Source organism: Emys orbicularis, chromosome 21 (genome assembly GCF_028017835.1).
Source record: "Emys orbicularis isolate rEmyOrb1 chromosome 21, rEmyOrb1.hap1, whole genome shotgun sequence".
NCBI lineage: Eukaryota > Metazoa > Chordata > Testudines > Emydidae > Emys > Emys orbicularis.
In genome coordinates, this window is record NC_088703.1 from 21,358,976 (window position 1) to 21,384,464 (window position 25,489).

The 25,489-nt window shown below is 61.5% G+C and overlaps 1 protein-coding gene across 2 annotated transcripts; it reads left to right on the forward strand.

The window, feature by feature from the left end:
• On the forward strand, positions 1–23,669 carry TTYH1 (tweety family member 1). 2 transcript variants are annotated; one of them, XM_065420965.1, is made up of 13 exons: positions 1–126; positions 11,593–11,765; positions 14,358–14,469; positions 15,904–16,124; positions 16,847–16,942; positions 17,772–17,844; positions 20,240–20,315; positions 20,445–20,500; positions 21,001–21,093; positions 21,182–21,274; positions 21,814–21,956; positions 22,398–22,446; positions 23,631–23,669. In XM_065420965.1, the coding sequence occupies exons 1-13, from the start codon at positions 1–3 to the stop codon at positions 23,667–23,669; spliced, it is 1,350 nt and encodes a 449-aa protein (XP_065277037.1). The 2 variants fall into 2 exon arrangements, with proteins under 2 accessions (XP_065277037.1, XP_065277036.1); XM_065420964.1 differs by having other exon boundaries at positions 22,398–22,445; positions 23,627–23,669.
• The last annotated feature ends 1,820 nt before the right edge of the window (positions 23,670–25,489 follow it).

Consider the following 25,489-nt stretch of genomic DNA (forward strand, 5'->3'; position numbering starts at 1 on the left):
ATGGGGGCCCCCCAGGGGTACCAGGCGTCGTGGTGGGTTTACCTCCTCCACCAGGTGCCGCGCACCAATTTCCAGTTCGAGGTGGTGGAGAGCAGCTTTGCCCCCCAGGACAGGGAGTACCAGCAGGTAAGGGGGGACACGGGGGGAGTAAGAAGTGGGGGGGAGGGAGAGATGGACAGAAGCAGGTAGAAAGGGAGGGAGAGATGGAGAGAAAGAAAACGGGAGGGAGAAAGAGAGATGGATGGAGAAGTGTGGGTGCTGGAGGAAGGGGATGGATAGAAAGAGACAGGAAGGATGGAGGGATGGAGGAGAGATGGATGGTGTTTGTTTTGGAGGGAAGGGGATGGATAGAAAGAGACAGGAGGGATGGAGGAGAGATGGATGGAGCAGTGTGTGTGTTGGAGGGAAGGGGATGGATAGAAAGAGACAGGAGGGATGGAGGGATGGAGGAGAGATGGATGGAGCAGTGTGTGTGTTGGAGGAAAGGGGATGGATAGAAGGAGACAGGAGGGATGGAGGGATGGAGGAGAGATGGATGGAGCAGTGTGTGTGTTGGAGGAGAGGGGATGGATAGAAGGAGACAGAAGGGATGGAGGGATGGAGGAGAGATGGATGGAGCAATGTGTGTGTTGGAGGACAGGGATGGATAGACAGAGACGGGGGGATGGAGGGATGGAGGAGAGATGGATGGAGAAGTGTGTGTGTTGGAGGAAGGGGATGGATAGACAGAGACAGGAGGGATGGAGGGATGGAGGAGAGATGGATGGAGCAATGTGTGTGTTGGAGGACAGGGATGGATAGACAGAGACGGGGGGATGGAGGGATGGAGGAGAGATGGATGGAGAAGTGTGTGTTTTGGAGGACGGGGATGGATAGACAGAGACAGGAGGGATGAAGGGATGGAGGAGAGATGGATGGAGCAGTGTGTGTGTTGGAGGGGAGGGGATGGATAGAAGGAGACAGAAGGAATGGAGGGATGGAGGAGAGATGTCTGGAGCAGCGTGTGTGTTGGAGGAAGGGGGATGGATAGAAAGAGACTGGAGGGATGGAGGAGAGATGGATGGAGCAGTATGTGTGTTGGAGAGGTGGGGATGGATAGGAGACAGGAGGGATGGAGGAGAGATGGATGGAGCAGTGTGTGTGTTGGAGGGAAGGGGATGGATAGAAGGAGACAGAAGGGATGGAGGGATGGAGGGAAGAGATGGATGGAGCAGTGTGTGTGTTGGAGGGAAGGGGATGGATAGAAAGAGACAGGAGGGATGGAGGGAAGAGATGGATGAAGCAGTGTGTGTGTTGGAGGGAAAGGGATAGATAGACAGAGACAGGGGGATGGAGGGATGGAGGAGAGATGGATGGAGCAGTGTGTGTGTTGGAGAGGAGGGGATGGATAGAAGGAGACAGGAGGGATGGAGGAGAGATGGATGGAGCAGTGTGTGTGTTGGAGGGAAGGGGATGGATAGAAGGAGACAGGAGGGATGGAGGGATGGAGGAGAGATGGATGGAGCAGTGTGTGTGCTGGAGGAAGGGAATGGATAGAAAGAGACAGGAGGGATGGACGGATGGAGGAGAGATAGATGGAGCAATATGTGTGTTGGAGGAAGGGGGATGGATAGAAAGAGACAGGAGGGATTGAGGGATGGAGGAGAGATAGATGGAGCAGTGTGTGTGTTGGAGGACGGGGATGGATAGAAGGAGACAGAAGGGATGGAGGGATGGGGGAGAGATGGATGGAACAGTTTGTGTGTTGGAGGGAAGGGGATGGATAGAAAGAGACAGGAGGGATGGAGGGATGGAGGAGAGATGGATGGTGTGTGTGTTGGAGGGAAGGGGATGGATAGAAAGAGACAGGAGGGATGGAGGGATGGAGGAGAGATGGATGGAGCAGTGTGTGTGTTGGAGGGAAGGGGATGGATAGAAAGAGACAGGAGGGATGGAGGAGAGATGGATGGAGCAGTGTGTGTGTTGGAGGGGAGGGGATGGATAGAGACAGGAGGGATGGAGGGATGGAGAAGAGATGAATGGAGCAGTGTGTGTGTTGGAGGGGAGGGGGATGGATAGAAAGAGACAGGAGGGATGGAGGAGAGATGAATGGAGCAGTGAGTGTGTTGGAGGGAAGGGGATGGATAGAAGGAGACAGGAGGGATGGAGGGATGGAGGAGAGATGGATGGTGTTTGTTTTGGAGGGAAGGGGATGGATAGAAAGAGACAGGAGGGATGGAGGAGAGATGGATGGAGCAGTGTGTGTGTTGGAGGGGAGGGGATGGATAGAAGGAGACAGAAGGGATGGAGGGATGGAGGAGAGATGGATGGAGCAGTGTGTGTGTTGGAGGGAAGGGGATGGAGAGACAGAGACAGGAGGGATGGAGGGATGGAGGAGAGATGGATGGAGCAGTGTGTGTGTTGGAGGAAGGGGGATGGATAGAAAGAGACAGGAGGGAGGGATGGATGGAGGAGAGATGGATGGAGCAGTGTGTGTGCTGGAGGAAGGGAATGGATAGAAAGAGGCAGGAGGGATGGAGGGATGGAGGAGAGATAGATGGAGCAATATGTGTGTTGGAGGAAGGGGGATGGATAGAAAGAGACAGGAGGGATGGAGGAGAGATGGATGGAGCAGTGTGTGTGTTGGAGGGAAGGGGATGGAGAGACAGAGACAGGAGGGATGGAGGAGAGATGGATGGAGCAGTGTGTGTGTTGGAGGAAGGGGGATGGATAGAAAGAGACAGGAGGGAGGGATGGATGGCGGAGAGATGGATGGAGCAGTGTGTGTGCTGGAGGAAGGGAATGGATAGAAAGAGGCAGGAGGGATGGAGGGATGGAGGAGAGATAGATGGAGCAATATGTGTGTTGGAGGAAGGGGGATGGATAGAAAGGGACAGGAGGGATGGAGGAGAGATGTCTGGAGCAGTGTGTGTGTTGGAGGGAAGGGGATGGATAGAAAGAGACAGGAGGGATGGTGGGATGGAGAAGAGATGAATGGAGCAGTGTGTGTGCTGGAGGGGAGGGGGATGGATAGAAAGAGACAGGAGGGATGAAGGAGAGATGGATGGAGCAGTGTGTGTGTTGGAGGGGAGGGGGATGGATAGAAAGAGACAGGAGGGATGGAGGAGAGATGAATGGAGCAGTGAGTGTGTTGGAGGGAAGGGGATGGATAGAAGGAGACAGGAGGGATGGAGGGATGGAGGAGAGATGGATGGTGTTTGTTTTGGAGGGAAGGGGATGGATAGAAAGAGACAGGAGGGATGGAGGGATGGAGGAGAGATGGATGGAGCAGTGTGTGTGTTGGAGGGAAGGGGATGGAGAGACAGAGACAGGAGGGATGGAGGGATGGAGGAGAGATGGATGGAGCAGTGTGTGTGTTGGAGGAAGGGGGATGGATAGAAAGAGACAGGAGGGAGGGATGGATGGAGGAGAGATGGATGGAGCAGTGTGTGTGTTGGAGGGGAGGGGATGGATAGAAGGAGACAGAAGGGATGGAGGGATGGAGGAGAGATGGATGGAGCAGTGTGTGTGTTGGAGGGAAGGGGATGGAGAGACAGAGACAGGAGGGATGGAGGGATGGAGGAGAGATGGATGGAGCAGTGTGTGTGTTGGAGGAAGGGGGATGGATAGAAAGAGACAGGAGGGAGGGATGGATGGAGGAGAGATGGATGGAGCAGTGTGTGTGTGCTGGAGGAAGGGAATGGATAGAAAGAGGCAGGAGGGATGGAGGGATGGAGGAGAGATAGATGGAGCAATATGTGTGTTGGAGGAAGGGGGATGGATAGAAAGAGACAGGAGGGATGGAGGAGAGATGTCTGGAGCAGTGTGTGTGTTGGAGGACGGGGATGGATAGAAGGAGACAGAAGGGATGGAGGGATGGGGGACAGATGGATGGAACATTGTGTGTGTTGGAGGGAAGGGGATGGATAGAAAGAGACAGGAGGGATGGTGGGATGGAGAAGAGATGAATGGAGCAGTGTGTGTGTTGGAGGGGAGGGGGATGGATAGAAAGAGACAGGAGGGATGGAGGGATAGAGGATAGATGGATGGAGCAGTGTGTGTGCTGGAGGGGAGGGGGATGGATAGAAAGAGACAGGAGGGATGGAGGAGAGATGAATGGAGCAGTGTGTGTGTTGGAGGGAAGGGGATGAATAGAAGGAGACAGGAGGGATGGAGGAGGGATGGATGGAGCAGTGTGTGTTTGAAAAAGGGGATGGATATCTGGCCATCCATCCCCCCACTCCTCTACCTCCGTCCCCATCCATCCCTCCATCTATCCATCCATCCCATCCCTGTGTCTATCTGGCCATCCATCCCCACAGTCCTCTACCTCCATCCCCATCCCTCCACCCATCTGTCTTTTTATCCCCGTTCAAACTACTCAACCACTCAGATGGTGACGTTAGCTATATATAGAATTACATTAACATGTTACCCCTTCCCAAAAAAAACTTCCTGTGTATCTTTGAGCCGCCCCCTAGTTCCCCGGTCCCTGAACCTGGCATCTCCTCTCAAGGGGGCTTGTGGGGAGACCGAGGCGCCATCTGCACCCTGGAGCAGAAGCTCTCCGTGTTCCTAGGTGGCGAATTTGACCCATGTGCCGAGCGGCACATTGTTTCGGCTTTACATATTAAAGTCCCATCTGAACTGATTCCCAGACACCTAGATTTGCAGGTAGCCCTGCGTAACGCAGGCCTGAGAGATTCCTGCAGGGAACAGCCATGAGGATGCCCCGAGGCCTGGAGAACAGGAGCACGGGGCGTCCAGTGAAATTAAACAGTGGTAACTTCACAAGCGATCCAGGGCAAGGCGTCGTTGGCCTGTGGAACTCCTTGCCACCGGGTGGCGTAGGGGCCAGGAACGTAGCAAGTTAGGAGGGCTAGATGGGCACCAGGAATATCCAGAGCTGTCATTAACGAGGATCCAAATTCCGCTGGGCCGTTCAACCTCAGGCTTAAACTGAGCTCACAGCTACGAGATTAGGATGAAAACTGTGTGGACGCCGGATTCTTAGACTGTGTGGTCATGGAGTTCTTAGACCTTCCTCTGAATTATCCTGGCAAGGTGCTTGAGCCAATGTGCCTCTAAAACCCGTCTCGGGGCTGGTCCTTGGAGGGTTTTAAGAACAAGTTGTCACGGACTCACAGATCGTGCACACTCTTGGCCCCGTGCGGTCCGTGGGGGGGTGCCCCTTTCAGTGAGACAGCCCTTCTCGGGGGTCCACTCTCTCTCGGGGTCAGGCCCCTCCACCTCTTGGAGCTGCACCTCTCTGAGCCTTAGCACACCTGTCTCTCGCCGTGGGCCCCCTCAGGGAGTCCACTCACTCTGGACCCCCGGGGCCTCCACCCCCGAAGGGGTTGATGCAACCCTGTTCTCTAGACCGGAGTGACGCTCAGCCAGCGTAAAACAGGAGGGTTTATTGAGAGTTGAACACAGCACAGGAAACTCTCAGGGCCTCAGGCCTGGCCTCCCTCAGCCCAGCACATCCCAGTCTCTCTGCAACCAGGTGGGCTCTGCCTGCTCCCCCTCTCCAGCCCACAGCCCCCCTGCTCCCAGCTGGGCTTCTGATATCACCGGCCCCAGGTCCCGCTTCTGTCCATTGTCTTCTTTCCAGGTAAACAGGGTCGTAAACCGGGGCCTCCTCTCCTCGCTTCTGTCCTCTGGCTGGAACCAGCTGGTTAGGTCACTGGGTCCTCACTCTGCAGCCCATTGTCCTCCCACTGGCCAGAACCGGCTGCGATTCCTGAGCTGGGTCTCCGGGTCCGGTCGCTGGGGTATCCATCCTCCAGGCCATTGGCTGGGGTCCCACGTTCCCTCTCCGGTCCTCTGTAACAACAAACTCCCTCTCCCCTCACCTCGTTAAACCAGTAACACCCAGGGAAACTGAGTCCCACCCCCTCCGCATGCAAACCATTGAAACCCCACCAAAAACAAGAAAACAAACAAGAAAATCCCCCACTTCGTCACACAAGTGGAACGAACGGCAGCCGGAGTTGATCTAAGTTGACTTGGAGATGGTGTAATGACCCCTTAAGATCTCTTCCGGCCCCACAGTTCTAGGATAACACGCGGGGCAATTGACCGGATGAGCTCGTACGAAATAATCCGATGCACGGTGGACGTCCTAGAAAGACATCCCCACACCTCATCTGAGCACAGGTCACGTTCACCCCTGCTTTGAGCGCCATTATCCGCAGTCGACTCACATTTTGCAGCCCCAAACAGAGAGAGTGGGAAATGCCCCATGAAGGGGGGGCCGCCCCACGCTGTCTGAGAAGTGACCAGTTACCCAGATCGTCCCACAACTGAGGGGAATTAAGTGACCTCAGCGACCCCTGACTGGGATGCTGCAGACCTTGGACACTAGTAAGAGGGTCTTCGAGCTGGATCCTGGAGTGAAGGGTGTGCCCGGGCTCCCCTACCAGCCACTGGGTAAGGGGCACAGGTTGGTCTGTGGGATGGTTCATCCTGTTTGACTTTGATACTCCAGGAGGGGGAAAGCGCGTCGTGAGCACGGAGGGCCAAGCCATGACGAGGGAGCACTCCGAGAGAGAGACTGCGGTGTGCACGACTGAGCGACGGAAGGGGGCATCGGACCTGGAAGGAACTAATTCCCAGAGCAGCCAGGAGGGGGCACCCTAAAAGCAAGCGAGCCCCATGATAGCCCTGGTAATGGCAGGGGAGGAATTAGGGGAGTTGAGCCCAGGTGATCGCAGAAGATGATCCACCCGCCAAGGCTGTGCAGAAAGCTGAGGGATGGTGCCCCCAAATCTGGTGATCGGTCAGACCCTGAGCATAGGAGCAAGATGCCACCAGCCGGGCTGCTGGACCAAGCTGAACCAAAATATGGGCCCCTCTGATTGTGGTATAAACGTGTCCTCACACAGGGAGTCATTCTGGAATAGTGACGGCACATCCAGCCTGGTTCTGGAATAGCATCTCCATGTAGAAAGCAAAGAGACTCGAGGAGCTCACTTGATTGGGCCCAGCCAAAAGGGGTGACTTTTCCACGGTCTAGAAATCCAGAAGGACGCAGGACTGGAAGGTCACAGAGTGCAGTCCCCTGCTATCGTCGGCAACATCATCATGCCGTCCCATTCATAGATGTACAGCTCCATCTTCAAACCACTTCGGCTGATCCAGATGGTTAGAAACTTTCTTCTAATTTCCAGCCTCAGTTTATCCAGGCCCATTTGTTCCTGAGCCAGGCACTGTTCTTTGGTTTCAACACACCTTCTCCCTCCCTGCTGTTTGCCCCCCCGAAAGCAATCGGATCCCCTCCCAGCCTCCATTTTAAGCTAAACATGCCAAACTCTTTGAGTTTCTTCTCATAAAATCGGCTGTCCGGTCTCCGGATCATCCCAGCAACTGGTCCAATTCAGATTCCTCGTTCTTGCCCGTGAGAGGCCAGAATTGGACACGGCATCCCAGAAAAGCTAAAGCAAGATCAATCCAGGCGAGAAATATCTACGGTGCAAACTTTTACCAGCGAGGATAATGAGCCATCGGAAGAGCTCAACTAGGGATGAGGTCGAGTCTCCATTCCTTGGAGTCTGATCTACTAGATCTTTTTTTCCATCATATTAGTGCAAGCGAATTAACTCAACTGAGTCGAAACGCCTTCTCAGCGCTCCTCAAGACCCATCTTCAAAGACTTGTCTACACACAATGATGGTCCCACTATAACTCTCCTGGTCTAGCTAAAGCCATCCTATCCCTTGGAGGGGCTGCAGGAATACGGGTTGCTTATACTGCTTGTAGCTATTCCTGGCTGGGGAAGGGAATAAATTATATGGGTATGAAGTAGCATAGCCTAATGGAGAGTCCCCAGAGTGGGACTAAAGAGGCCTTGTTCTGCTGGGGGACTGTGGTCACGTCACTGCCTCAGTTAATGGGGATAATTACACTGACCTCCTTTGTCAGGTGCTTTGAGATCTACCAATGGGCTATTAAACCTCAAACTTCAGGCTTAAGCCAAGATCTTTGCTACAAGATTAGGATGGAAACTACGTGTGTGCAGGTTCTTTCACATCGGCGACCAGGAAGTTCTGAGACCTTCCTCTGGTAGGGAAAGACCTAGGTAGTTTGATTCTGATACCGACGGTGTACCCCCAATCTATAACAACCGGCATTCCAGTGGGTCCAAAATTGCCCGTAGAGTGGCCTCTCTGAAAGTCTGCGTTGGCGGCTTTGAGAGTCAAACCATCCGAGGCATTGCCCCAACTCCATGCCTTTATATCGAATTAAGGACGTCCATGTACAGACTCAAACGGAAGTAACAAGTGTGAATTCAAAAAATAAAATTAGCTGATCAAAAAGATCAAGAGGTAACTTGATTACGATGTAAAAGTACCTTCCCGGGGAGGAAGTATCAGCTACTCTTTGACCTGGTGGTGGAAGGCAGAAGACCCAACGGCTGGAAGCCAGACACCTTCAAACTGGAAAGAAGACACCAGTTTTGAACAGCAAGGGGGGATTAATTTAACTGAATCGAAACGCCTCATCGGAACAAGCTACCAAGGGAAGTGGCGGAGTCTATCTCTTGATGGCTGATTGACCTCCCCCCAGCCCCCCCCAACTGGGGGTCTGGCCCCATTGCCTCCGATGAAGCAATGGCCGATTGACACCCCTCCTCTCCTTCCCAGCTGGGGGTCTGGCCCCATTGCCTCCGACAGAGCAAGGGCCGATTGAAACCAGCTGGGGATCTATCTCTGGGCAGATTAAGACCAAATCTGGCCTCCACCCCCAATCCTGTCCTGGGGATTACAAAATGCAAATATCAAAAATGCTCCTTTTTTATTTTTTTAAACAAAATGCAAATTAGCTGGGAATTAATGTGTGTCAGGAGTCGTCTGCGTAACAGGCGGGAGGCAGCTTGTTTGTGATCTTTAATCCTGTCTATCCATCCCTCCCTCCCCCCACACCCCTCCATCCATCCCTCCCTCCCCCCACACTCCTCCCTTCCTCCCCCCACATCCCTTTCTCCCCCCACACCCCTCCATCCCTCCCTCCCTCCCTCCCCCCACACTCCTCCATCCATCCCTTCCTCCCCCCACACTCCTCCCTCCCTCCCCCCACGCCCCTCCATCCATCCATCCCTCCCCTCACACTTCTCCCTCCCCCCACGCCCCTCCCTTTGCTTTTAATTAATATTTCTTCCCCTCTTCCCCACCCCTGCTGAGTGAATAGCCACTGGGGAGCCCAGTCACCGCCCTTCCCCTCTCTAGGGACAAGCGGGGCAGTGTGGGGCCCTTCCCCTCTCTAGGGACAAGCGGGGGGGGGGTCCTTCCCTTCTCTAGGCTTGCTGAGCCCAGGGGGCTGATCTGGGCAGAGGGTTTGGAGGATCGGGGGGATCCAGGGGATACCGGGCTGGCTGGGCCCAGGGGAATCGGGGGGATACCAGGCTGGCTGGGCCCCAGGGGGTCGGGGGATCCATCCAGCCCAGAGACTTGCCGGGAACGGAGATCGGCGAACTGGGCCGGCAGGGCCCGTCCCCTGCAGCATGTTCCCGTTTTACCAAGTGCGGCTTCGTTTCTAACGAGCTCCTGGGGGGAGTTCTCACCAGGGAGCGTTCGCTTTACACTAATTCCATCAGTGGGGTGGGCTGGGGGGTCACTCGAGGACCCCAGCAGCCTGGCTCCCTGTGGGGGGCGGAGTGGGAGGGGAGCCGGGCCGGGGGCGGGAGCCACATTTGCTGGTGATTCCCTTGGCAGCAGAACAGGAGCCGAGCTCTGGATTCGCTGCTATGTAGGTCACCGGGGGCCCCCCGCGCTGCCGAGCCAGCGCCTCGGCCTCCGAGACAGGCAGGGGGCAGCAGCTCAGCCGTCCGTCCCCCGCCTCCACATGCGCCCCCCGGGCCCCACGCACAGCCCCGCATCCCTCCCCACGCGCCTCTCCCTCCGTTCCCACGCGCCCCTCCATCCCCACCACAGCCCCCCATCCCTCCCCACGCACCCCTCACTCCATCCCCACCACAGCCCCCCATCCCTCCCCACGCACCCCTCACTCCATCCCCACCACAGCCCCACATCCCTCCCCACGCGCCTCTCCCTCCGTCCCCACGCCCCCCTTCCTCCGTCCCCACGTGCAGCCCCCCCATCCCTCCCCATGCGCCCCTCCATCCCCACGCACAGCCCCGCATCCCTCCCCACGCACCCCCCCTCCATCCCCACACGCCCCTCCGTCCCCACCACAGCCCCGCATTCCTCCCTACGCACCCCTCTCTCCGTCCCCACGCGCAGCCCCCATCCCTCCCCACGCGCCCCTCCCTCCATCCCCATGCGCCCCTCCATCCCCACCACAGCCCCACATCCCTCCCCACGCGCCTCTCCCTCGGTCCCCACGCGCCCCTCCATCCCCACCACAGCCCCACATCCCTCCCCACACGCCTCTCCCTCCGTCCCCACGCGCCCCTCCCTCCCCACACACAGCCCCCCATCCTTCCCCACGCACCCCTCACTCCGTCCCCATGCACAGCCCCCCATCCCTCCCCATGCACCCCTCACTCCATCCCTACGTGCCCCTCCGTCCCCACGCACAGTCCCCCATCCCTCCCTGTCCCTCCCTCCCGCTATCCCTGCCCATCTGTCCCCCCCATGCCCCTCTGTCCCCACGTGCCCCTCCCACTGTCCCCATGCACTCCTCATCCCTCCCTCCATCCCCCCACACAGACCCCATCCCTTCCTCCCTCCCTCCCCACACACACCCCTCTCTCCCTCCCCATCCCTCCGTCCCCACGCACCCCTTCATCCCCCCCCCACCCTTCCCTCCATCCCCACACACAGCCCCATGGGCCTCTGACTGCCCCCACCCCCGCTGCCGGCTGGGAACGGGCCACAGCCCCATGGACCCCCACCTGCCCCCGCCACCTGCCAGGCTGAAGTAAATGACACTGGATTGTCTCTGAATCCCCAGACACGCTCCTCTGTCTGTCTGTCCATCCATCACCCCCCGCTCCCCCCCGATACCCTCTGTGTCCGTCCGTCCCCACACACCCCTCGCTGGACAGATAGGTGTGGGGATGGAAGGATGGACACGGGGTATGTGGGGAGGGGTGGGGATGGGGATGGATGGATGGAGGGTGCGTGGGGAGGGACAGACAGACAGACGAGCTGTATTTCTCTGACTGGCAAGCCCTGGCCGCTCTCCAGCAGAAGCAGGCTGAGAAATGTCTCTCAGCGCCCCCCCCCCCCCCCCCCCGCAGCGCCCCCGCCCACCCCACCCCCGCACTCTGCCAGCTGCTGTGAGGTGGGGGCCTGGCCCACGCAGTTTCACTGGGGGCGGTTTCACCGTCTAAGCCTGGAGCAAACTGAGAGCAGCTGTAATCTGCTGGGCCAGGCGCGTGTTTGCTGGAGGGGGGGGAAGGGGCAGGGATTTCCACAGGGCCGGGAACCTCCACCTAGAAATATAGGAGAGAACCCAGGAGTCCTGGCTTCCAGCCCCCCCCCCCCCCCCGCTCTAACCACTAGACCCCACTCCCCTCCCAGAGCCGGGGAGAGAACCCAGGAGTCCTAGCTCCCAGCCCCCCCTGCTCTAACCACTACACCCCACTCCCTTCCCAAGCCGGGGGGGCCTGTCCGTTGACTGATCTGTGTCTGTCCATCCGTCCCCCAGGCCCTGCTGCTCCTGGCCAGCGTGGCCGGGCTCTGCCTGGCGATCAGCCTGGTTCTGATCTGCGTCTACTTGATCCGCTTCTGTTGCTGCGACCCGGAGGACGAGGACGAGCCCAAGCCGCGCAGGGTTTGCTGTGTCACCTGGAGCTGCGTGGCCGCCATCGTCGTCTGCTGGTGGGGACCCGGGGCAGGGGCGGGGGGGGAGACGGATGGGGCTGGGGGGGGTCAGAGCCCCCCATCCTGGGTGAGAATGGGAGGGGGCTGGGGAATGTAGGCTGAGGCCTCAAGAAACTCGCTTCATGGATGGTTCCAGCATGGGATGGGAGCCAGCGCCCCGTAGAGGGGACAGGCCCCGCGCCCCATTCCCTGCCCCCTGAGCCAGCCAGTCCTTGCCCTTGGGCCAGGTGGGAGCCGGCGCCCCCTAGAGGGGACAGGCCCCACGACCCATTCCCTGCCCCCCCTCATTCTCTAAGCCTTTACTAAGGAGGCTGTTGGGGTTGGTGTCTGTCCTCCCACGTCCCTCCCGGACATTTCTTCCCCCTCCTCCTGCCCGCTCCTTCTCATCCTCTCTGCCCCCCTCCCCCCCGCCTGCCAGCAGCCTCTCTGGGCCCATCAGACTCCCCATTGTCCTGGCTTTGTCTGGCACTGGCTGTCGGTGCCCCCCCCTCCCCGCCCGCCCCCCAGCTACCATAAAGAGCCGCTTGTTTCCCGGCGCTATAGGAAGCCGGGTCCCTTTTCTCCCCCTGGCCCCGGCCCTCTCCTGGGTCCCCCCGGCTCCTTTGTCTCTTTGTTCCGCCATGGCCGGGCCCCCGCGTGGTCCTCTCACCCCCACCATCCTTGCCAACCTCCCCCCCCTTCACTGCCACATGGGGGGGGGGAGGTGGACAAAACTTCCCAACCCCGGGCCCCAAGGCAGAAAGCCAAGTTCATGGGAGCAAAACACAGTCAGTCCCCCTCCCGCACCAGAGCTCGGGAGAGAACCCAGGAGTCCTGGCTCCCAGCCCCCCCCCCCCCGCTCTAACCACTAGATCCCACTCCCCTTCCAGAGCCAGGGAGAGAACCCAGGAGTCCTGGCTCCCAGCCCCCCTGCTCTAACCACTAGACCCCACTCCCTTCTCACTGTGGCGAATTTCACCAGACTCTCCATTCTCCGGGCTGGGTTATTGGGTCGCTCCCCCCCCAATCCCACCCCTTGCTGGGGGTCACTGGCAGTCCCCTGAGAAAGAGCCAGGCTGGGGGGAGAAGGGCCCCATTGAGAGCCCAGCCCAGGGCCATTCAGGGAGCAGACAATGGGCCCCTCTGTGTGCCAGGGGCTGGCTGGGGGGGGGAGCCCAACTCCCCCGGGCGCAGACCCAGGCTGGCTCCCAAATAGCCAGGCCGCAGACGGGGAGGGCCCTACGGAGGGGAGTCGGGTCTAGTGGTTGGGGGGGGAGGCTGGGAGCCAGGACGCCTGGGTTCTCTCCCTGCCCCCCTCCCACCCAGCTTGGCTCAGTGATGGGGAGAGAAACTGGCATCCCCGCCCCCCCCCCCGATCCCTCCCCCCTCATCGTTCCTGCCCTGCAAGGAAGGGGCCTCATTAGCGTGACAATGGGGCTGCCTCCCCCGCGGGGAGGGGGCGGTTGCCATGGCAGCAGGATTTTGGGAGCCAGCGGCCTCAGTCACAGACAGATGGAGGGGGGGGGATGGATGGGGGGGGAGGGCGGCATGAAGGGGGGCTGGGAGGTACGAGGGGTTGGGGACTGAGAGGGATGGGGGCATGGGCGGTGGGGATGGAGGAGTCTGGGGGGATGGGGCATGGGGTGGGGGATGGGTGTACGAGGGGGATGAGGAAGGAGGGGGTGGGGATGGGGGGTGTATGTGGGGGATGGGAGTATGAGGGGGAGGGGGACAGAGGTGTCTGGAGGAGGATGGAGATATGAGGGGTGGGATGGGGGGGTATGAGGGTGAATGGCGGGATGGGGGTTGGGGGAGATGGTGGGGAATGGTGGGCATGAGGGGGGATGGGAGGTATGGGGGGATGGAGGGGTCTGGGGGTGTATGGGGGGGTTGGGAGATATGGGGGATGGGGGGTCTGGAGGTGTATGGGGGGGTTGGGAGATATGGGGGATGGGGGGTCTGGAGGTGTATGGGGGATGGGAGGTATGGGGAGATGGAGGGGTCTGGGGGTGTATGGGGGATGGGAGGTATGGGGAGATGGAGGGGTCTGGGGGTGTATGGGGGTTGGGAGGTATGGGGGGATGGAGGGGTCTGGGGGTGTATGGGGGGTGGGAGGTATGGGGGGATGGAGGGGTCTGGGGGTGAATGGGGGGGTTGGGAGATATGGGGGATGGGGGGTCTGGAGGTGTATGGGGGATGGGAGGTATGGGGAGATGGAGGGGTATGGGGGTGTATGGGGGGGTGGGAGGTATGGGGGGATGGAGGGGTCTGGCTGTCAGGAACCAGCTACTTCCTGGGGGGGGGGGGGCAGTGACAGCTGGATGGGCCTGTGGGTGTGATGGGGGGGCGGGATCCCAGGCTGGCTGGGCCCGGCTCCCCCCCGCTGCCCCTCCTCACCTCTCTGTGCTAAGAAGCTTATGGGCCTTTATCCATCACCCCACCCCCCCACCCCCACCTGCTCTCCCCAGCTGCTGCCCCATGGCAATCCCCCTGCCCCCAGGCCTGGGGGGCGCCCGGGGGGCTGGAGCTCCAGTGGGACGGGGCTGAGCTGGGGGGGGCTGGGACTCCTCCCCCCACCGGTACTGACCCCCCCCCCGTGTGCCCCCCCAGTGCAGGAATTGGCGTCGGCTTCTACGGGAACAGCGAGACCAACGACGGGGTCGGGCAGGCCACGGCCGCGCTGCTGGACGCCAACCTCACGCTGCAGGGCGCCGACGCGCTGGTGAGCCCCCCCCCGTGCCCCTCTGTGCCCCCCCGTGCCCCCTACCTCCCCCTGCGCCCCCAGCCCCTAACGCCAACCTCACACTGCAGGGCGCCGACGCGCTGGTGAGCCCCCCCTGTGCCCCTCTGTGCCCCCCCGTGCCCCCTACCTCCCCCTGTGCCCCCAGCCCCTAACGCCAACCTCACACTGCAGGGCGCCGACGCGCTGGTGAGCCCCCCTGTGCCCCCCACTGCCCCCTGTGCCCCCCTGTGTCCCCCACTGCCCCCTACCTCCCCCTGTGCCCCCAGCCTCTAATGCCAACCTCACGCTGCCGGGCGCCAACGCGCTGGTGAGCCCCCCTGTGCCCCCCACTGCCCCTACCTCCCCCTGTGCCCCCTGTACCCCCCATGCCTCTCCTGTGCCCCCCTGTGCTCCCACTCCCAATAGGGGGCGCCAACATGCAGGTGAGCCCCTGTGCTGCCCTGGTGCCCTCCAGTGCCCCCCAACCCTGTGCCCCCCCCGCCCTCCTACCTCCCGCTGCACCCCCAGCACCAACCACACGCTGCACGGCATGGACACGCTGGTGAGGCCCCCGAGCCCCCTGCCCCCCGACTCCCCACAGCCCCCCAAACTCCCAGAGCCCCACTGCGCCCCCTGCTAGCTGCCCAAGGAGCGACTCCCCCACCCTGTGCCATGTTAGTGGGGAGCCACCTCCGCATGTCCTGTCCCCCAGCCCACACGGGGACACTGCGCACATGGGTGGGGAAAGTGTGTGAGAGGGCACGTGGCAACACACAGGTGTGTGGGAGGGGTGACAGCGCACTCACGTCGGGGGAGGCGTGATGGTGGAACATGCATGTGGGGAAGGCATGACGGTGGCACACACGTGTGGGGGAGGCGTGACAGTGACACGTGGGGGAGGCGAGACAGTGGCACACGCATGTGGGAGAAGGCATGATGGTACTGTCCACATGTGTGTGAGGAGGCTTGACCATGACACATGCATGTGGGGAAGGCATGACATTAGAACATGCGTGTGGGGGGGAGGCGTGACAGTGGCACACACATGGGGGAGGCGTGATGGTGGCACATGCATGAGGGGGAGGCCTGACGGTGACACACGTGTGCAGGGGAGGCATGACGGTGACACACACGTGTGGGGGGAGGAGTGACAGTGGCACACGCGTGTGGTGGAGGCGTGATGGTGACAAACACATGGAGGGGAGGCATGACAGTGGCACACACATGGGGGAGGTGTGATGGTGGCACACACCTGTGGGGGAGGCGTGACGGTGACAAACACATGGAGGGGAGGCATGATAGTGGCACACACATGGAGGAGGCGTGACGGTGGCACATGCATGTGGGGGAGGCGTGACGGTGGCACACACACGAGGGAGGTGTGACGGTGGCACACACGTGTGCTGTGCGTCTGACCCGGGCCCCTCCCCCCAGGTGCGGCAGACGCTGGGGCTGCTGTCGGCGGCCGTGGGGGGGGACCTGACGCAGCTGGAGGAGGCGCTGGGCCCCCGCACCGAGTTCGTGGCCGTCGTGCGCAACACGCGGCGCCAGGCCGAGGCCGTGGCCCAGATCCTGACGGGTCTCCCGTTCTGGGGGGCCCTGGGGGGCAACCCCAGCCAGCTGGCCCACGGCCTGGCCTCCCTGGAGGACTACAGGTGAGACCGGGGGGGGGGTCCTGAGAGCTGCCCCCTCCCACACAGGTGGCAGGTGGGGGGCAGGGGATGGAGGGGGCAGGGGGGCTGGGCTCATCCCTCCCCCCCAGGTGGCTGGCAGGGGGGGATGGAGGGGGCGGGGGGGCGGTGCTCAACCCTGATCTCACCCCTCCCCCCCAGGTGGTTGGTGGGGGGGGCTGGAGGGGGCGGGGGGGCTGGGCTCAACCCTGGGCTCACCCCTCCCCCCCAGGTGGCTGGCGGGGGGGGGATGGAGGGGGCAGGGGGCTGGGCTCATCCCTGGGCTCACCCCTCCCCCCCAGGTGGCTGGTGGGGGGGATGGAAGGGGCGGGGGGGCTGGGCTCATCCCTGGGCTCACCCCTCCCCCCCCAGGTGGCTGGTGGGGGGGGATGGAGGGGGCGGGGGAGCTGGGCTCATCCCTGGGCTCACCCCTCCCCCCCAGGTGGCTGGTGGGGGGGATGGAGGGGGCAGGGGGGCTGGGATCACCCCTCCGCCCCAGGTGGCTGGTGGGGAGGGATGGAGGGGGCGGGGGGCTGGGCTGACCCCTGGGCTCACCCCTCCCCCCCAGGTGGCTGGTGGGGGGGGTGGGGGGGATGGGGGGCTGGGCTGACCCCTGGGCTCACCCCTCCCCCCCCAGGTGGCTGGTGGGGGGCAGTGGAGGGGACGGGGGGCTGGGCTGACCCCTGGGCTCACCCCTCCCCCCCCAGGTGGCTGGCCTATATCCTGCTGCTGCTGCTGGACCTGGTCATTTGCCTCTTCACCCTGCTGGGGCTGGCCAAGCAGATCAAGTGGCTGGTGGTCGTGTGAGTCGGGGGGGCCCCGGGGGGACCTGGCGGGGGGGGCACCTGCAGTCACTGGGACCTGATCCCCCACCACAGACCCCCCGTCTTCCCTTCACCGCCCTCACAGCCCCCTCCTCCCCTGCCCCCACTGTCCCCATCTTCCCTTCACCACCCCCACAGCCTCCTCCCTGCCCCCTCCCCACACAACCCTCCTCCTCCCCTGCCCCCCACTCTCCCCCATCTTCCCACCACACCCACAGCCCCCTCCCTCCCACATCCCTCCTCCTCCCCTCCCCCCACTGTCCCCATCTTCCCTTCACCATCTCCACAGCCCCCTTCCTGCCCCCTCCCTACACAACCCTCCTCCTCCCCTGCCCCCCACTGTCCCCCATCTTCCCACCACCCCCACAGCCCCCTCCCTCCCACATCCCTCCTCCTCCCCTCCCCCCACTGTCCCCATCTTCCCTTCACCATCTCCACAGCCCCCTCCCTGCCCCCTCCCTACACAACCCTCCTCCTCCCCTGCCCGCCACTGTCCCCATCTTCCCTTCACCACCCCCACAGCTCCCTCCCCCCTCCCCTCAACCCCCTCCATGCCCCCACAACCCCCCATTGTCCCCTCTCACCACAGCCCCCCTGCCTGGGCATGGAGTTGGGGGGCTGTGATGAGAGGGGAATGTGGTGCAGTGGTTAGAGCGGGGTGGGGGCTGGGAGCCAGGACGCCTGGGTTCTCTCCCCCGCTCTGGGAGGGGGCAGGGTTGAGAGGCTGTTTCTCTCTGCCCCACAGGTTGGGGGAGGGGCTGAGTTGGGCCTTTCCCAGCTGCTGACTCTAGTGTCCCCCTCCCCCCAGAATGACTGTGATGAGTTTCTTCGTTCTCATCCTGAGCTGGGGCTCCCTGGGGCTGGAGACGGCAGCAGCTGTGGTGAGTGAAGGGCTGGGGGGGCGGTTGTGGGTCTCAACCCTGTTCTCGCCAGGAGATCACTGCCTCCTGGGGCTGCGGGTTGGGAGTGAGGGGCACCGGCAGGGCTGGGGGGAGCGCAGGGCTGGGCTAGCAAGGGGCTGCGGGTCGGGAGTGAGGGGCACCGGCAGAGCTGGGGGGGAGCCCAGGGCCGGGCTAGCAGGGGCTGCGGGTCGGGAGTGAGGGGCACCGGCAGAGCTGGGGGGAGCCCAGGGCTGGGCTAGCAGGGGCTGCGGGTCGGGAGTGAGGGGCACCGGCAGAGCTGGGGGGAGCCCAGGGTTGGGCTAGCAGGGGCTGCGGGTCGGGAGTGAGGGGCACCGGCAGAGCTGTGGGGAGCCCAGGGCCGGGCTAGCAGGGGCTGCGGGTCGGGAGTGAGGGGCACCGGCAGGGCTGGGCTAGCAGGGGGCTGCGGGTCGGGAGTGAGGGGCACCGGCAGAGCTGGGGGGGAGCCCAGGGCTGGGCTAGCAGGGGGCTGCGGGTCGGGAGTGAGGGGCACCGGCAGGGCTGGGGGGGGGGCAGGGCTGGGCTAGCAGGGGGCTGCGGGTCGGGAGTGAGGGGCACCGGCAGAGCTGGGGGGGAGCCCAGTGCTGGGCTAGCAGGGGCTGCGGGGCGGGAGTGAGGGGCACCGGCAGGGCTGGGGGGAGCCCAGGGCTGGGCTACCAGGGGGCTGCGGGTCGGGAGTGAGGGGCACCGGCAGAGCTGGGGGGGGCAGGGCTGGGCTAGCAGGGGCTGTGGGTCGGGAGTGAGGGGCACTGGCAGGGCTGGGGGGAGCCCAGGGGTTGTGGGTCGGGAGTGAGGGGCACCAGCAGAGCTGGGGGGAGCCCAGGGGCTGCGGATTGGGAGTGAGGGGCATCAGCAATTACTCTGAATATTACCTCAGGAGGGGTATGTAATGAAAGGGTTAACCCCCCCTCCCCCAATTAAAGATAACCTGGGCCAAGGCAATTAAATTATCTCACCTTAGAGAACTCAGGCTGCCCTCCCCCCCCCCCCCAGCCCTGCCGGTGCCCCTCACTCCGGACCCGCAGCCCCTGCTAGCCCAGCCTTGGGCTCCCCCCAGCTCTGCCGTTGCCCCTCACTCCCGACCTGCAGCCCCTGCTAGCCCAGCCCTGGGCTCCCCCATGTGCCCAGACCCCCTGTGATGTTGCCTCTATATGATCTTATGAAAATATGCTAATGGGTGTAAATATAATGGTAACTGGAATATGCTTCATGCAAAAGGTCTCTTGTAAGGTATCATTACAAAGCTTATAATCTACTGAGTGTGGTCATCCTATTTGTATAAATGTATCACTCTCGTATCTGAAACTAGAAATATGAAATATAACTCTGAGGGCCTATTGTAATTATGCAAAGTGTGAGCCATTAATGGTGGTTTGGAATCTTGATGGTTCCCATCAACCAGGACAATTGACTGTGGATGGCTCTGTTTGCAGGCCGGCCTCCCTGTGAGTCAGGCTGGGGGGAATGAAGGCTTGGGGTCTTACAGGGACATGTGACCATGTCACATGAACTGGAATCCATCTTTAACCTGGTGCTTTTCCATTGAGAAGGACGGGGTGGGAACCCAGAGAGGGACAAAGGATTCCCGCGTTGTGCAAAAGATATATAAGGGGGTGGAACAGAACAAACAGGGGAGCCATCATGAGCAATCCCCTAGCTACCATCTGAGCTGGAACAAGGGCAGTACCAGGGGAAAGGACTGGGCCCAGACTAGGAAGGCGTCCAGTCTGTGAAAGAAGCTTATTGAAACATCTCTGAGGGTGAGATTTTATCTGTACTCAGTTTTCTTACTGTATTAGACTCAGACTTGTGTGTTTTATTTTATTTTACTTAGTAATTCACTTTGTTCTGTCTGTTACTACTTGGAACCACTTAAATCCTACTTTCGGTATTTAATAAAATCACTTTTTACTTATTAATTAACCCAGAGTATGTATTAATACCTGGGGAGGGGGGGCAAACAGCCGTGCATATCTCTCTATCAGTGTTATAGAGGGTGAACAATTTATGAGTTTACCCTGTATAAGCTTTATACAGGGTAAAATGGATTTATTTGGGGTTTGGACCCCATTGGGAGTTGGGCATCTGAGCGTTAAAGACAGGAACACTTCTGTGAGCTGCTTTCAGTTAAGTCTGCAGCTCTGGGGCACGTGGTTCAGACCCTGGCTCTGTGTTGGAGCAGACTGGCGTGGCTGGCTCAGCAAGACAGGGTGCTGGGGTCCCAGGCTGGCAGGGAAAGCGGGGGCAGAAGTAGTCTTGGCACATCAGTTGGCAGCTCCCAAGGGGGTTTCTGTGATCCAACCCATCACCCCCCCCCCCCCCCGCATCAGTAACAATAACTCCCTCCCCGCCCCAGGGCCTCAGCGATTTCTGCTCTGACCCAGACGGCTTCATCCTGAACCTGACCCAGGCCAAGACAGAACTGAGCCCAGGTAGGCACCAGGGGCAGGAGGCCGGGCTAGATGGGCCCAGGGGTCTGATGGGGGCGGGGGAGGGGAGACCAGACTAGAGGGGCCCATTATTAACCCCTTCCTTCTCTCCCCCCCGCCCGCCCCCGGCAGAAATCCTCCAGTACTATCTCGCCTGCAGCCAGGACGTCCCGAACCCCTTCCAACAGGTGAGACCCCAACGCCTCACCCATGAACCGAGCTGGCTGGGGCTCGGCCCTGGGCCTGTGGGGGGAGAGCACGCTAGCACCACCAGCAGGGAGACCTGGGCTGTGGATTCTGGGGGCTGAGTGTGTGTGTGTGTGGGGGGGGGAATCCCAGGGCTGGGCTGCGGGTCGGGAGTGAGGGGCACCGGCAGGGCTGGGGGAAACCCCAGGGCTGGGTCTGCAGGGGGCTGCGGGTCGGGAGTGAGGGGCACCGGCAGGGCTGGGGGAAACCCCAGGGCTGGGTCTGCAGGGGGCTGCGGGTCGGGAGTGAGGGGCACCGGCAGGGCTGGGGGGCAGTTAAGGGGCGGCTCTTACACTGCTAGCTGAACTCAGCACTAGAGGGCGCCAGACACCGCCATGCAGCTGGTTTGTTGCTGACCGGCAGCTCCTGGGGCGGGAGCCGGGGGGGGGGGCTGCACCCCCACTCCTGTCTGCGCCCCACAATCCCGCTCTCACCCCCCCAGAGGCTGACCATGTCGCAGCGGGCGCTGTCCAGCATCCACTCCCAGCTGCACGGCCTGGAGAGAGAAGCTATCCCACAATTCCCTGCGGCAGAGGTCAGTGCAGGCTAGGGATTAAAGCCGGGGGGGACTGGCTGGGAGCCCGGACGCCTGGGTTCCATCCCTTTCTCTCTCTCTCCCCCAGAGGAACCTGGTCTCTGTGCAGGGCACCCTGAACACCACGGAGAGCAACTTCCACCAGCTGGTCGCGCTGCTCAACTGCCGGGGACTGCACAAGGTATCGGCCCCTGCCCCCCCGGGGGGGGTCCCGCTGCTGGGCCCCCTCTGGCAGGATTCCCCCCAGCTATGGTCTCCCCCCTGGGCTGTGGTAGCTTCCCCTCAGGCTCCGCCCTCCTGGGCTGTGGTAGCTTCCCCCAAGCTGTCCCCCGCCGGGCTATGGTAGCTCCCCCCAGGCTACGACCCCCCAGGCTGTGGTAGCTTCCCCAGGCTCCCCCCCGTTCCCCCCCCGCTGGGCTGTGGTAGCTTCCCCAGGCTCCGCCCTCTTGGGCTGTGGTAGCTCCCAGGCTCCGTCCCCCTGGGCTGTGGTAGCTTCCCCCAAGCTGTCCCTGTCGTCCCGTCCCCCCCCCGGGCTATGGTAGCTCCCCCCAGGCTGTGGTAGCTTCCCCAGGCTTCCCCCCGCAGAGCTGTGGTATCTTCCCCAGGCTCCACACACACACCCCGGGCTGTGGTAGCTTCCCCAGGCTCCGTCCCCCCACCGGGCTGTGGTAGCCCCTAGGCTCCGCCCCCTGCGGACCGGTGACGCTGTCTCTCCCCCAGGACTACGTGGATGCAGTCAAGGGGCTCTGTTATGACGGCATGGAGGGGCTGCTCTTCCTGCTGCTCTTCTCCCTCCTCTCGGCCCTCGCCTTCACCACAGCTGTCTGCAGCCTGCCCCGCGCCTGGGAGAGGTTCCACAGCAGGTGGGTGGGGCAAGGCGCAGGGGGCGGGGCCTCTAAGGGGGTGGAGCCGAGCGGGCAGCAGGGGGTGGGGTGGAGCCGGGTATAGGGGGTGGGACATCTGGGGTGGGGGAGCAGGGTTGTTTGTGGTGGGTGGGGCCACTCACATTGCCGGGTGGGGCGTCTGAGGTGCGGGATGGGGATGGTTGGGGCAGGTGGGTGGAGCTTCTCAGAGTGGAGGGAGTGGGCGGGGTGTCTGGGGTGGGCGGGACTGCTTGCAGTGGGGGGCGGGGCCTGTTGTGGCAGGGCAGCAGGTTGCTGGGGGGAAGGGGGGGGTTGGGGCAGGGCATCTGGCCAGGGGGCGGGGACGGTCACAGTGGTGGGCGGGGTGTCTGGGGGGAGACATGTCGTGGGGGGGGGCATCACCAAGCAGCCCCCCCGCCAACCCCCCTCTCCGGCCGGCAGGGACATGGCATACGAAGACGCGGAGGATGACGACCCCTTCACCCCTCAGGCACGTAGCCCCCCGCCCCGTTCCAGCCTGCGCCTCTCGGCCCCACCCATTTCCAACGCCCCCGTCTCACAGTACATGTGAGTAGCCCCCCCTCCCCTTACCCCCCATGGACTGCAGCCGGGGGCCAGGCCAGGGGCTGGCGGGTGCTGGGCGTCCATCCCTCGCTCCCCACCGCGTGTCTGTCTGTCCCACGCCACCAGCCAGCTGGCCCCGCTGTGGTTCTCCGTCCCCACTGCATCCGTCTCTCCGTTTGTCTGTCCAACCACCCGTCCGTCCCCATTACACCCCCATCCATCCATCCACCCCCAGGTACCCCTCCCTCCGTTCCCACTCTCCCTCATTCCCATCTCTATCGCTCTTCTTACCCATCCGTCCATTCGTCCCCTTCCCCACCGGCTTCCCCTGCCCCTGGAACAGCTCTATCTCAGCCGCGCCGGCACTCGCCAGACCCCGGCCTGCCTGGCACTTAGGGGTCAGGTGCTCCGGTGCTGAGCTGGGCCTGGTGCTGATGGGTGCCTCCTCCATATTGCCCCCTGTCCTGCCTTGATGGATGGGGCGGGGGGCAGTCCAGGAGACCCTCCCCAACCATCAGTGGGCCCGGACCTCCCATATGCACCCCTCCAGCCAATCGCTGTCCCTCTCCGCTATTAAAACTATCCCCCGAGCCACCACTGGGGGGCATATGGCAACCACCTTCCCCCCCACCCAACCACCTCCCCACACACACACTCTCCTGTTGTTTCGGGGTTTACTCTGCCCAGAGCTCAAAGGGTTAATTATAACAATACCAGCTAGTGGGGGATGGGCCTCTAGGATTGATCAGACCCATGGGCCCCTCTAGCCCTGTATCCTGGCTGCTGCCCCACAACAGAGCCATGGGCCCCTCTAGCCTGGTATCCCGGCTGGCCTCTCTTAAATAGATTCCTGCCCCCCCTCCGCCCCCAATTAAACCAAGACATCCAGCTGTTTCTCTCTGCCCCCCCCCTCCCCAATCACCAGTGGGCAGCCCTGGGTTTGACGACCAAGCCCATGGCGCGGCTCTGCAGAGACTCGGGGCGGGGGTGGGGGAGATGGGGGTACAGTGATGTCACACACACACCAATTCGGGGGCCTGGCTCTCGGGGGGGGGGGGCAGGATCCCCACCCCCACCCCCAGCTAGCACCTGTCTCGCTCTCCTCGGCAGGAATCAAAGCGGTTTGTTCAGTGGCAGTCCTCGATATGATAGCGTGCCCCTCCTCGACCGGCACTCCCCGCCCCCCTCGGTAAGTCTCCCCCCTCCCCAGCCTGTGCCCCCACTCCCGGGGCGGGGGGGGGGGAATCACAATCTGGCACTGTGGGACCGCTGTGCCCCCTTTACTCACTGGCCTGGGCTGTCTAAGTACCGCCCCGGTGACAAGCCGCGAACCCCCTGCCGGTGCAGCAATCACGTGCAGCCCCGCACACCCCAGCGACATGGCGTGACGGCTCCCTGAATCTCTCAGAGAGGGACCCCAGCCAGTCGCCCCAGCCTGGCACCCCAGCAATACACCATCTGCCACTGCTCGGCACTCCCTCGGACACTGCAAGCTCATTCATTAGTTTGCCGTTCCGGCAAAAGGGGAGTGGATCCACACTGGTTTGGGTAAAACATCAAACAGGTTTATGAACTCCAGCAAGAGAGAGTGTCAGTGACTCTCGGTAGCAGGCTCAGAGAGCAGAGTCGGTTACCTAAGAAATAAAACTAGACATGGCGTCTCAATTTAACCATCTGAGCAAGATGTGAATCGAACAACCTCTCCCCATAACAGGCAGCTCCCAGCTCCTCATTACCCAGGCCGGGTTCCCTTCCAGCCTGGGACCAGTCTCCCTAGCTCAAAGTCTTTGTCTTCCGGACCATTTTCCGGGTGTGGCGATGGGGGAGGAGAGAGGCCAAGTGAAGGTGTCACTGTCCCTTTTTATACTTGCTTCCAGCTGCTAGAAAGATCCTCGTGGGTCAGGCAGCCCCCGTTGGTCGGGCAGTTCAAAAAGGAACTAGATACGTTCCTGGAGGATCGGTCCCATCAATGGCTATTAGCAGGATGGGCAGGGATGGGGTCCCTGGCCTCCCCGCTCACTACAGATTATCAGTAGCACACAGAGAGCAAAACTTCATAACGTCCCACGCAATGGTAACACACACAGTCCACCAGGACACACGTTCAAATGATACCAAACAGGGGTGAATGCTGGGGTTCCAGGAGGCTGCTTTGAGGTACAGCGCGTCGCATCATCCCCTCCAGTCTATTCCCTCTCATCTCTCCCATCTCTCCCCCTCCCCCCAGTACTCACCCAGCATGCAGGCATCTTACGTCGGCGCCAGCCAAGAGGAACCGGGCCCCCGATACCGAATGGACTTCCTGACCTAGAATCCGACCCACGGCCCCCACCCCTGACTAACACATGGACCGGCTGCCCCTCCCCCCCGCCCCCGGCCGAGTGCTGCTGGGCCCGACAGAACCAAACGGGGGGAAGGAGAGAGACCAGGGCTGCGCCCCCCCGGCCGCCCCCTGGCCACCTCCTGCTGACCCGTCCCTCCGTCTATCTGGGTTTGATGCCAGGGGCCTGTGCCCCTGAGAAGGGGGGTGAGCTGAAGGAGGAGGGTTTCCCCATAAGAATCCCAGGGGAGAGAAAATGGGGAAAGCAGAAGGATGAATGGAGGAGTGGAAGAATGAGTGTGAGAGAGCAGAAAGGATGAATGGAGAAGGAAGGAGTGAAAAGGAAGGAAAGAAGAAGTGAAAGAGTAGAGTGAATGGATGGGGGGGAAGAATGGAGAAATTAAAAAGAATGAATGAACGAATGAATGAATAAATGAACGAACAAATGAATGAGCAAAAAGAGTTGAAAGAATAAATTAAGGCGAAGGAATGCGTGGGGAAAAAGAATGAAGAAAGCCTGCCCGAACTGAAAAGGAGCGTGAAAGAGACAGAGTGAAGGAATGAAGTGTGAAAAAACAGAGCGAAAGAATGCGGGAAAGATGGGAAAGGAGCGAATGGAGGAACGAAAGAGGGGATGGGACAAGAAAGA